The sequence below is a fragment of the Cajanus cajan genome, chromosome 6 (assembly GCF_000230855.2).
Source record: "Cajanus cajan strain Asha chromosome 6, NIPB_CcT2T_4, whole genome shotgun sequence".
In the NCBI taxonomy this organism is placed as follows: Eukaryota; Viridiplantae; Streptophyta; class Magnoliopsida; order Fabales; family Fabaceae; genus Cajanus; species Cajanus cajan.
The window spans coordinates 4679766-4693679 of record NC_138522.1 but is presented as its reverse complement, the minus strand read 5'-3'; the positions used below and the strand labels follow the sequence as shown (position 1 = coordinate 4693679).

General features: G+C 26.5%; 1 protein-coding gene across 1 annotated transcript; it reads right to left on the bottom strand.

Annotated features, from left to right (window-relative positions):
* Window positions 1–9363: 9363 nt before the first annotated feature.
* Window positions 9364–11600, bottom strand: LOC109813169 (bidirectional sugar transporter SWEET12). Its single transcript, XM_020377305.2, has 6 exons — window positions 11429–11600; window positions 11287–11323; window positions 10854–11064; window positions 10557–10721; window positions 10282–10401; window positions 9364–10033 (listed from the first exon to the last, which is right to left on the bottom strand). Exons 1-6 carry the CDS (start codon window positions 11466–11468, stop codon window positions 9698–9700), a joined length of 909 nt encoding a protein of 302 aa, XP_020232894.1. The 5' UTR covers window positions 11469–11600; the 3' UTR covers window positions 9364–9697.
* Between the last annotated feature and the right edge of the window lie 2314 nt (window positions 11601–13914).

Here is a 13914-nt window from a genome sequence, read left to right as displayed (position 1 = left end):
AGAACGGCCCGTTCTGGAGTTCACTTTTACACAGATTGACCATAAAGAGAACGGCCCGTTTCCAACTTAACTTTTTAGGCATTTTTCTTACTCTGGAACGGCCCGTTTCACTTTGGGAACGGCCCGTTCCGGAAAAACCCAAATAGACCTTTTTACATATTTGGAACGACCCGTACCGCTTTTGGAACGGCCCGTTCTGCCACTTCAAAAATAGTATATTTTCTTCGTGTGAAACGGCCCGTTCCACTTTTGGAACAGCCCGTTCCACTTTTGGAACAGCCCGTTCCGGCGTAAAAAATAGAATTTTATAAAAAATTTCATAAATAATTTTAAATTATTACAAACCTCTATAAAAACCATTTTAATTAACTAAAATAACTATACAAAATAATCTTCATAAATTTATAAAAATAGATAATAATTGATATTGCAATAATAGAAATTCCAGGGTGTTACAATCATGTTCCTAAAAAAATATGTAATTCAGAAACTGAAAACTATTAATGTGTAAGTAAAACAACAAAAAATAATTCATAAATTAAGTGATGCATTTTACAAAAACATAACTAAGTTAAACATAAACAAATTCAACAAAACTATATCACCAAATTCAACTATGTGATTCACAAATACAAAACCAAATCACATATAACCATATAAACAAACAAAACACCAAATGAAATCTCCTGATGAGCATGCAAAAACACTAAATAGACTAAAACAATAGAATCAATCGAAAAACAACAAACGAATGAACCACATAGGTAACAATGTCCAGTTTTGTAAACAACTAAAAAAATACCAGCAAAATGGACATAGATCTATTGCATGCTTCCATGCTCACTGAGATTGAAACACCATATTCACAAATAAAACCCTGAACATTCGCAAATAGGATCAATAAACACACCACCAAAATGGAAAAAGATCTATTGCATGTCACAAACAGAATATCCCAAATGACGAAGACATCGATGAATACACAAAACCCCTTCAAATGGGGTTGCGAAACCCCAAAAGACGAACACACCGACAAACTAACTAACGAAATCCGAACCTCAGTTGAAACCCTAAAACCTTTTACTGAAATAAACATGCATTTCATACTTTCTAATTAACAAACTTCAAAAGAAATCCCCTTTTGAAGAGTAACCTCATACAAATAAAGCACAAACCTAATTTGGAAGATGATATGATAAAAATGAAGCAAACACAGTAATAGAAAGAAAATGACTAACGAAATGTGGTATGTGGAACGGAGGGTACACGGTGAACCTTCTTTGATGGAGCTTTTGGTAGGGAGAGTAGGTTTTAGAGCACCGGAGCCAGAGATGCGGTAGAGAGAAGAGGAAAAATGAAAATGAAATGGGTAGGGAGATGAAGAAAATAAAACATATTTAAATAGGCTGAGGGTTGTGACACCCTCTAAATGTGACACCCTCTACCCCATCATTAATACACAATAAACGTAAACAACAATTAAATTTTTCTTTTCTTTTTCTTTTTGAGTAAATAAAACCTTTCATAATTTAATAACAACTTTAATGAATAAAATAATTCCTTCAAATATCAAAAGGTAGAAGATTCACATTCGTAACTTATAAATCATAAAAAGTCATCATGTAAATATCAAAATTCAAGAAGTCATATAAAGGAAAATATAGATTAATTCCAGCAAAGGTGGCAGTGCCTCCTAGTTAGGAATTAATTTATAACTTTCAAGTCATATACTATGACAAAGATACATATTTTGATCTTTTATCAAGGACGTTCAAAATTACAAAAGAAATATTTCGCTAGAAATTACAAAAGAAAACAAACTAAAGTTATTAAAACAATAACATATTTGACTAAGCTAGCTAAGCCCCGATGTCACATCCTACCAGAGCATGCACAACTGAAGCCTTAAGCCTTATCACCAACATCCTCATGATGATGATCGCCTGCAACATAATTTAAACACATACAAAAGAAACAAGGGAGTGAGAAACATCTCACTCAGTTTCAGGTGAAGAAATAAAGGTTAGATAGCACACACACACAACAAATATAAGTCATATGTAAATAATACACATAAATAATCAATATCACATATATACTCATTTATCATGCTATGATGTCATGGACTCGACTCATAAATGCATGCATGTGGCGCCATAAGGAAGATTCACATATCATTACTGGTGACCCTAAGGTACACCTTGTTAGCATGTTACATCGTGGGTGACCATAAGGTACACCTTATTAGCATATTACATCGTGGGTGACCATAAGGTACACCTTATTAGCATATTACATCGTGGGTGACCATAAGGTACACCTTATTAGCATGTTACATCGTGGGTATGCGGCCTCAGCGGCACACCTGGAGTAATATATGCATATGATGCATGTCATATAATCTTATTGACTCAACATTTAACTTATTACATAATTTCATTTAGTACATCATGTCATTATTTTACATATTCTCATAGTCATAACTTGTCTTAATAGTCCATTCTTCGGTCTCATGTCATCTGTCCATATTTCACAAGGTCATGTCATCAATACTCCTCATAAGGTCCGCACAGGAATTTACAGAGAACATTCTTTTTCATATTAAAACTTAATTATTTTTAGTATTAATTCCATATTCATTTATTACTTTCAAGGAACAAAGTAACAAGGAACAAAGTAACAAGGAACAAAGTAACAAGAAACAAAGTAACAAGGAACAAAGTAACAAGAAACAAAGTAACAAGGAACAAAGTAACAAGAAACAAAGTAACAAGGAACAAAGTAACAAGGAACAAAGTAGACCAAACAGAACCACAGGCAAGGGATTGGGGGCCAATCCGACAAACAGACTATCCAACAATTATCCCCACACCCCTGAGTGAGGTTTCTCACTCCCCCCTTACCTGGATAAGCGGAGTTGAAACTTGGGCAGGGCCTCCTCCTCTGGATTCCCTCTTCCTTTCTCTCTCTCCTTCTTTCTTTCTCTCTCTCTCTCTCTCTCTCTCTCTCTCTCTCTCTTCCTCCTTCTCTCTGTAAGATTTTACCTTCTCACTCAGTATAATTTTTTTCACCCCCCTGCCCCTATTTATAGGCAACCTGGTGTACCCGGAACGGCCCGTATTGAATTCGGAACGGCGCGTTCCGGATTCTTCGAATCTGTGCAAAATTTTCATTTGGAACGGCATGTTCCAAAATCAGAACGGCCCGTTTCCAAAAAGCAGAACGGCCCGTTCTAAAATTAGAATGACCCGTTCTAAAATTAGAACGGCCCGTTCTGGAGTTCACATTTACACAGATTGACCATAAGGAGAACGACTCGTTTCCAACTTAACTTTTTAGGCAAATTTAGAACCTTGGGCCATTTTACACATTTTACACATTTGGAACGGCCCGTTCCACCATTTGAAACGGCCCGTTCTGATCCTTCAAAATAGTTCACTTTCATCCTTTGGAATGGCCCGTTCCACTTTTTGGAACAGCCCGTTCCGCTTTTTGGGAACAGCCCGTTCCGTTTTTCGGAACAGGCCGTTCTGGGCCTAAAAAATAATCATAATTAACTTTAAAATTTTCATAAATAATTTTAAATTAATACAAACCTCTATAAAACCCCTTTAATTAACAAAAACAACCATAAGAAAATAATCTTCATAAATATAAAAATAAATAATAGTAAATATTGCATTAATAGAGAACTCGGGGTGTTACAAGGGCTATTATTTAAAAGGTTATAAAATTAATGAGGATTAAATAACAAATATTAAAACATTCTTAAAAAATAAAAATTCAACAAAATTAACACATGTCATCGTTTATGTGGCCCTAGTCACATGAAGTTTTGGTACTCCCTAAACAAAACTTGCACCAAAGGAAATGTCCTTTAGTTCCTAAAATTTAAATTTTGTGTTTTTAGTTCAAATATAAAAAATTATTATTTTGATTCCTTAAATTCAAAATTTATTCCTTTGGTCCCTCAAATTTAAAACATATTTTTAGTCCTTAGAATATAAAAAATTATTATTTAGTTCCTCTGCTCAAATGTCATTAATTGATTTATTGTATAAAATTATTTTATTAGTATCAATTTTAGTAAAAATATCATATTAGATAAACTAATATTAAAAAATTGTCTTAATTTATCACTGTCAATTATGTTATTATTAATATTATAAAATTATCTTAATCTCATAGTCAATTATATTATTACTAGTATCATTGTCAATGAAAATATCATATTAGATCAACTAATACTACAAAATTATCTTAATTTGTTACTATCAACTATGCTATCACTAGCTATGAGGGATTAAAATAATATTTTGAAATTACATAGACTAAAATGACAACTTATAAATTTAAAGGACAAAAATAATAATTTTTATATTTTGAGGACTAAAAATACATGTTTTCAATTTGAGGAATGAAATATATATATATATATATATATATATATATATATATATAAAGACTAAAACAATATATTTCTTTTGAAGCTATAGGAACTAAAAATATAAATTTTATGTTTAAGAGACAAAAAAGTAATTACCCTAAATTTAGAGGACTAAAAATATAATTAAAACTAAATATAAACATATACTCCTTTTTTTGTATCAACTCTTTTTCTTTCCCATTTTTTCTATTTCTATTCGTTGTTCACCATATTACTTATATTACGTTATTTATTTTAATATTATTCTATCTTTATTTGGCATAATTAAAATAATAAAAATTTATTACTTCATGCCATTTTTTTATTTCAATTTTTTCTAACTTAAATGATCATTTTAAATTAAAATTTGTTTGATAAAAAGTATTAATTTAATTTTAAAATAGTACATAATCAAAGAATAATGAACAGACTTATAAGTCATAAACTTCATGCTATTTTTATTTTTTACATTTTAAGGAAAATAAAAATTTAGAATTCATAATTTTCATATTATAAAAATAATATTTAAATTAAATTTAAATAAATTTGTTCATTTCTGTAAAATTCAGAATTTTTTATTTAACATTCCATTTTAGTTATTATTAAATGAACTCTTGGTTGATTTTTATTTTTTTATTTTATTAACAGTTAATTTTTCTTATATTCTTCGTCTCATGTGATTATTTTCACTTAATTACTAAAATATAAAATAAAAGCTATAACTTATATTTTAAAATAAACACTCACTACTAGAAAAATGTCATTTTTCTACGAATTTTCCTACAAAAAAATATTGTAGATTTTTTTGCTAATTTTCTAGTAATAAAAATTTTATTAAAAAAATTTGCAAATTTATTTGTGAAAAATAATTTACAGAAATTTCTTACAAATGTTTTATGAAAAATAATCCAATTTTTTTTTTTTTGCAAATTTCGCTATAATTTTAATGATCATAGAAATTTTTTTCCATCGTAAAAATTTGTAAAAAATATTGTAATAATTTTATCTTGTTTCTTGCGAATTTTCTTGTAAAAATAAATTCGCAAGTAATGTTTATTAAATGGTAGAAAAATTTTGTAGGTAATTTTTCTTGTAGATTTTCCTTCCAATTTTAGTCCGCAGAAAAAATAATATATATATATATATATACATATATATATATATATATATATATAAATTTATAAGTTTAAGAATTAAAAGATTTTTCTCAAATCTCACATCGATTAAAAATAAATAAAAAAATTAAAAAATATATAAATTGGGGCAACACTTACCTTACAAGTTGATTTTCTATAGTTGAGTGTTTGACCTTTAATTTACATGTTTTAAATAAATTCATTACAAGTATTTAAAAGTTAAAGAATTATTAATAGAAATTGCACAAAAATTACCTCTGAATAATAATTTTTTTAATTTATTTTTCCAAAAAGTTCATAAAAAATTTTACAAGAAACTTTCTTGAATTTTTTTTCACAGAAAATTTTCCTGCAAATTTTTATGAAAATTCGCAAAAAAAGTTCGCATATAATAAAAGAAATTCTAGTAATAATTGCACTTTAACTTTTATACAATATACTTTATATTATTTATCTTTATATTTTAATAAAGTTATTAGTTTAATAATTTATTGTCTTATTTTATGCAAGAAAGAAATGAAATCCATCCTCCACCGAGAGTACTTTTTACATTTTAAACAATTAATTCTTTTTTTACATAAGTGCAATAGGGAACGTTTAAATAGAAGTTGTTAGATATTTTAAGATTTAAATTTAACGATGAAATATAATTCGTCACTAAATTTTTATTAACAAACTAAATATTGATTGCTGTGGATTGATTAATTTAAATATGTATATTAACTATCAAATTATATTTATCATTATTTATGATTAACAATTCTTTATTTAACTACCAAACAAAGTGAGTTATTATAATATTTTTTAATCTAATAGTAGATATCTGTTCCTAATTTGATTGCAAACTGTTTTCTCTCACAAAATCATAATTGAATAGTAATAGGAATAGCGACCAACTTTTAAATCCGTCACTACGTAAATACAATGGTCAAAAAACAAATCAGTGGCTATATTATCCTGGTTAGAGACATATGTTTCGGTTGTTAAATTCAATCACTATTTTAAACTTCTTCTTGTAAAGTAAAATTTAAATTCAATCAAATATACTAAAAATAAATATATACAATTTCATTATTATATTTATATACCTTTACTCAAATATTTAAAAAATATATCTTTAATTAAATATATTTTTCACAAATAAGTTTAAGTTATGTGATAAACTTATAGTTATATTAGAAATAAAAATGTAACATAAAAGATATCATAAATTTATAAGTAAAAATATATAGTTATGAATAATTTAGATTTAAATTGGATCAATTATAAAAATCAAATTCAAAATTTTAATTCAAAAAATAAAAATTTTAGTTTTCTCAAATTATTTTATTTTATTTTTGAATTGATTTTTTTTATTGAATTAAATTGATTTATGAACACGCATATTCATTAGTAAGTATAATGGTAACTTGTTTACTTATTACAAGTCAATTTTTAAGAATTGGTCTGACCAATTTGAAAGCCTAGCTTAATAATAAGTCCAAAAATGTGCTTATGAGGTATTTTTAAATAAGGCTCATAAACATGCCAATAAACTTATAAGTCTAATATATCATGCCTTTTAAAAAATTATAATCAACTCTAAGAATTGAAATAATATATATAAGATTTTAAATTTAAATTCTATTTTCATCTTTATAATATTTTTTAAAGATAAAAAATTATATAAATTATAATGCGTGGGAACGTATATGAACAAGTTGACTATGTTATGATTGAACTTCTTTTATAAATTGGTTAGGTAAAGTCAAATTTTATACAAATCAAATCAAGTAAGATTTTACGCATATTAGATCATAGGTATATGATAAGTAATGGTGTGTTTGGATGAAGAATTTATATAGGGTAATTTATTTATTTGAAAATTTTCAAATTTTTTGAGGTGAAATGCTTTGTTTGGATGGAGAATTTATAAATAATTTGAAATCCAAGTATTTGTGAAATTCCTTAGAATAGTAGAATTTCAAATTTTCCCAAAAATTGAGGAATTTGAAATTCCTCATATTTGTTTTTCTTATTTCACCAATATATTTTATCTTATCTCTTCATTCTTTTAATTATTGGATATTTAAAAATATTTTTAAAATTATTAAATATTATCTAATATTAATTTTTAAAATTATTAAATATTTAAAAATGAATTAATATTTATTTTTATAAAATTTAATTTAAAAATCTCAACATATAAATATATTTTTAAAATTAATTTTACTATGGTGGAATCAAATTATCATATTCAACCTAACAATTTAAATTTTAAAAAATTTAAATTGACTCATCCAAATAAAATATTTTAAGAATGATAGAAATTGAAATTAAAGTAATTCAAATACCAAGAATTTAAAATTTCTTGAATTTGTAAAATTTCTCATCCAAACATACTATAAGATTTTACGCGTATTAGATCATAGGTCTATGATAGGCTGTTGGACTTATTCTCACCCCAAATTATAAGTGATATTATAGTATCACTTTCAGTGGATGAAAAATTAATTTAGAGTGCGTTTGTATTATCATCATGCTTCATTTAATGTCAAAATTATGTGAAAAAAAAGTTTCGTTTAACATGCTTTAAAATTTAAAAATTGAATAAAACAATCAAACACTTAATGGATTATTATAATGATTAAATATTTTGTATTCATATATTATGTAATAACATATTTATTAAGGAATTTATGTTCAATTTTTGTTATATGTAAAAATTTATCAAACTAATAATAATTACAATATTATAAATGAGATAATTAGTTTCAAATACAATGAGTTATGAGCGTTAAAAGTTAATTAAAAGAAGCCAAGCACTTGAAAATCTTAACAATCCACCACAAGTGATCATTCGACACTATAGATATCCGTATCTCGTCATGATGCGACAATATCTCAGTTATGGTCCTGGCCATTATCTAGTCTCTATCTTGGAAGATAACGATTACACATTTACAATCATTTATCGAAGATCTATATACAAAAGAAATACGGTTATACCCACTTTTAAATTATACATGTATTAGCTAATTGTCAGATATGAAGGTAAAATATTCATATTGTGATTGCTGATTGCATATAGGAATGAAAAAACAAAGTACTCATGGATATCCACCAGCGTTATATCCGTACATGTAGGTATTTTAAGATTATCTAAATACTTTTAATTATATATAGAAATAAATTGATTTAATTTAATTTTATTTTATTTTATTTTTATATTTATTTAAAATATTATATTTTAACAGTATACATATAAATATTTACAAATATATAAACAATCGCATGTTGGGGGACCTGCTATCTACACTTGCCTCATTTTCATAATTTAGTATCAAAATACTACTATGATATTTTTATTCTGAACGGAATTATCTTTAATGGGAATATAAAGGTAAAAGAATCACATCGTGTTAGTTACTAAATCTCGTATCAAATAACTCTTATTATTGTTTATTTCAGAATGAAGAGCTATATCTTTTATGGGATATAAAGCTAACAGCTTAACAAATCACTCCAACGATTTTGGGGGAAAATGAAGGCAGAGCAGAAGAACAGAGCTAAAACACAGAATAATTATGCTCTTCCTTCGATTTGATATTTGCGGCGAATTGGTCGTTTTAATGGTCTGTGTCCCTTTCATTTTTGTTAATATTTTGTTCCTAGTTGTGACATCCTTATCGTCATTTAGGATTTTAAGTTAGCTTTTCAATAGCATAATTTTTTTTTTTTTTTGTGTATCAAAAATTAAAACTACAGCACAAAAAAATTATTCATAAAAGGAAGAAACTACGTAATTAATCAGACACAGTCTTCATGCACACTGGATCATGGTCTGAATATAAAAAGTGCTGGGAATAATTATCTTTTACAGCTATATAGGTTATATAATAATAATAATATATCACCATATAGTAAAGGACTCTTTCTATGAACTTCCCTATATTTGGGGGCACAATTAATTAGCTTGAGTAAAGAAAACAGAAATGACATAAATAGTGAACAAAAGCATACAAGTTAAACAACTGTAGAGAGATAGAAATAGGCATCGATATCTACACTGTCTCTGCCCCTTGCGAACGTTTTACCAATTTTACACGTAAAATAGAAAGAGATAGAGATTGAGGCACAACTGGTTGCTTTTTCATCAAACTTCGCAATTCTCCTTCTCTCTTTTTACGTTGTTATTGTCGTTGTCATTAGTGTTTTTGTTGAGTTCCGTTTGATCATCATGCTTTTTCTCATTTTCCTCATCTAGCTTCTCTTCCTTTTTCTTCTCCCCAATCTCTATATCTCCTTCACCTTGAGAGTTCACTTCTTGTTCTTGTTTTTCTCCCGTCACTGTTGGAGCAACGTTTTCGTCATTCTGGATTTCTCCTTTGTGTTCTGGTAGCTTCTGATCCTTCGAGGGCTTGTTGTTTCTGTACATTGCATAGAGTCCAATCTGAATGACTCCAAATGTTAACCCCACAACGTTCGGGAGCTGTCCAGACAAAAAAACACAAGACACTGTCATGTTATGCACTATCCATAAAGACAAAATAGTTGGTACTCGAAACACACAATTAATAGTCTCAAACCACCATCTGTGTTCATATTATGTAACACAATCAATTTTTAAATTTATAAAAAAGAATAATTCGACTGCATGTCATAGATTACATGGAATGAAAAAATTGATTAAAACCAGATTGTCATGTACATGAATGAACACGAAGATTGAAGACTTACCGTGACATAGATATCTTTCAGAGAAATACCATACAACAGCCACATAATCGCGCTTATCAGGAGAAGGAGTGAAAGAGGAAAAGGAAGGAACTCAACGCTTTTAGTGCGAATGACCACCCTCTGAAAATTTCAACAAAATTAACCATGCCCGTGTGATTAGTCTAGATATTTATATAATATTAAAAATATATCAGTCTTATATGAGATCGGTTAATTTAATAGCAAACAAAAAGTAAAAAAGAAAGATCTAGATTGTAATCAAGTAAGATACTCACAATAATGCTTAAAGGTGCTGCAAAAACACTAGTAGCAAAGACTACGCAAATCCATCCTAGAAACTTGACACGACCCGCAGTTCCTTTTGCTAAAAGGTGGGTTAGGATTACAATAGTGCAAAATCCCCCAAAATTTAACAAAACAATCATCCTCAATGTCGATATCTGCAAGTCCAAAATCCGTTTCAAAATAATGTTACAAGCCATATCTAGCTATGTCTAACGAGGAACACAAAGTGAGTAAAATTTTGAAATATAGTATAATCCTAGTCCAAGATATATTAATTGTGTATGTACCCTAGCTTTCTTGGGACAGTAAGTGATAAATATGGCAAGGTAAATTGTCTCTATCACGCAACCGAATGCATTGATGGTGATAAGAAGCGTTTCTCCCGTCTTCACATAGGCATAGAAGATCCAAAGCATTGCACTGAAGAGTGCAGCCACATATGGAACCGATTGGAACCCTTCTGTTGATTTCTTCTTACAAACTCTATAAAATGTTGGTCTGCAGAACATGTATTCATATTTTGATCAGTAAAGACATTTGAAGATTAATTATATAGTTTAAGAGTATGTATAGATTCAAAGTTGAAATATTTTTTGAAAATTATTTTACTATATATAAAAAGTCTTATCGAAATATAAACTTTTTAAATTTGTATACAAAGGAACTTTGAAGTTTCAACTATATAAATTAAAAGTTGATTGAATGAACATTTAGACTTACAGTGGTGCCAGGAAGCACACGAAGGAGGCAATGTTACCTATAAGAAAATAAGAAAATAAGAAAGAATGTTACATCTTTTGTAACCTTGGTAAGATGGAAAAAGGAGAAGAGAATGCAAATGATGAGTTATCTGTGTAGGTACCTAGAATTCCAAAGGCGAAACTTAAAGGACTGTGAGACATGATTTTGAATTTCTCTTTCTCTCTCACAGATTTGTTGTCCCTTGTTTGAAGAAAGGGAAGGGAAACTAAGAAAAGAAGAAACTGTGACTAGTTTAATTTCTGTGTCACACAACTGCCACGAGTATTTGAGTCCCTATATATAAGGATGAGGCTGGCTCATGCATGAGGGAGAGGGGATGGACATGTAACAAGTTTGCATGGACATTATAAAATTATGAATGATTACGCTTTTCAAGACGACAATGCTTTGAAAGCCACACAAAAGCTAAAAACCAAAAGTCTTAATTTCGTTTTTTTTTTTCGGGGGACAAAAATATTTATATCTCATACTATTATTTTAGGTTGTTTCTTTATATTTTGAAAATTAAATATATATTTTTATATATAATTTATAATTTCATATTAATAATATTTACAAATAGAAAATTTGTAAGAAAAAAAGTTAGATAATAGACCCTTTAATTTATTAATTCATATATAGGATTATAAAATGAGAAATAATAAGGATGAATCAATATAGCTGAAATAGTAAATGATAAATAACCACAATGGATCCGATGATCGCCACCTCAATATATTATTATTGCAAGTGTAGGTGCAGTGTCGTTCGACAATTAATACTTGGGCCACCCTTAACTTAATACCGCTTACGTACTTAATATGTCTTCTTTAAAACTCTTTCTTTTCGCAGCTTTAAACACTGAATCCCTCTTCCTAGTAAGACACATCTACATTGTTGCCGTTCCTTTATCACTCAAAACATTCTTTTCTAGACATTTTTTCAAGGAATCCAAGTTTTCTTTTCTTACTCTTAATTGATAATAAACGTTTATTAATGATATTTTAAGGAATGAGAATAGAGTTTTTAGATTAGTTTATTTAAACTTTGGTTTGATATAATTTTTTTAATAAAAAATAGATTTTTTTTAAATTATTCATTTAAAAGGGTAGAACTTGAATTTATATATTAAAAAATATATATTAAAATTAATAGATCAATTTATTTATTTATATAATATAATAAAAAAGTAATACACACATTACATTATTAACAATATAATTAAATAAATAAATTTTTAATAAAAAAAATTAATTATTAATATTTTTTATATTTTTACTAACTTAATTAAATATCTTACATTCTTTATTCATACAAAATCAAGAAATAAAAAATAAAAAATTTAATAGTCGTATCTTTATTTTTTTTTCTTTAGATATGAAAAATATTTTAAATTTTTTATTTAAGATTATCTTTTTTATTATACCTTTATTAGGTGTGTATATGCATGGTTAATTTTTTGTTTCTATTTTAAACTCTAATTTATAATAAGAGTAAACTAATTTTTTATCACCAAAATTAAAAAAAGATACATACATATTTAAAAATATATTTTATAATTTATTTAAAATTAAATTTATTAACTTATTATTAACATTGTTAATATAAAATAGGTTTTTAAATAAGCTAATACATCAAACCATATTTTTAAAAAGACAAAATTAGACGAAAAAAATAACTTAAGATAGATAATAGAATTAGATTTTAATTTTATAAAACAAGTCCAATCAGTATATTCAAAATCTGACTCATTCTCACCTCTACAAATAATAAACAAATTTTGTCAAGTAAATTTCTTTTGAGTGACTGTAAACTTCTATAAAAGTTTTATCTTCTTTTATTGCACATGTGCATAAGAGTACATGTAGATGAATATACACGAGTTACGCCTTTTACACTAATTTCTTATTTTTATTTTAACTCTAATTTTTAATATTAATAATAATAGGGTAAACTATTTTTTTATCTTAAAAAAGAAAAAAGATTTGCATGCATATGTAAAAATATATTTTTGACTTATTTAAAATTAAATTTACTGGCATATTTAATATTATTAATATAAAATAAAATTTTAAAATGGATTAATAGACTAAATCAAACTTTAAAAAAAAACAAATAAAATCTTAAAAATAAATTTTTGATAAATAATATGTCAAACTTAAATTTTAGCTTTATATAATAGATTTGATCTATATATTTAAAATTTAATCTATTTACATTTTTATATATAATAAATAAATTTCGTCAAATAAACTTATTTTTGTTGAGAATTAGAAATTCATTTTTTATGTTGTAATATTCATAAAATAATTAGAATAATGGATCATTTATTTTAGAATTAAAAATATGAAATAAAAATTGGTATTTATGATTATGACTTTGTTTACAAGTAATCAAATTTGCAACCTTAATTAAAAAATATAAGTGTTAGATCTTTCGTAACTTAATAAATTAATAATTTTTTTATAATTAATTTATAATAAAAAATCTTAAACAATATTTTAAGAGCATTGATTAATTAAGAATAAAAATAGAAAAAAAATTAATTAATCTTGTAATATAATTATAATTATAATTTAGATTTTATTTTTAGATTTGAATATGATT

Excerpts from the sequence above, each read along its gene's own strand:
- LOC109813169 (XM_020377305.2), bottom strand. The coding sequence starts at position 11,468 with ATGTCTCACAGTCCTTTAAGTTTCGCCTTTGGAATTCTAG. Across the intron at positions 10,402-10,556 it reads CAGCACCTTTAAGCATTATT|AGGGTGGTCATTCGCACTAA; the intron begins GTGAGTATCTTA and ends TGAAATTTTCAG. Across the intron at positions 10,034-10,281 it reads TGAAAGATATCTATGTCACG|CTCCCGAACGTTGTGGGGTT; the intron begins GTAAGTCTTCAA and ends TTGTCTGGACAG.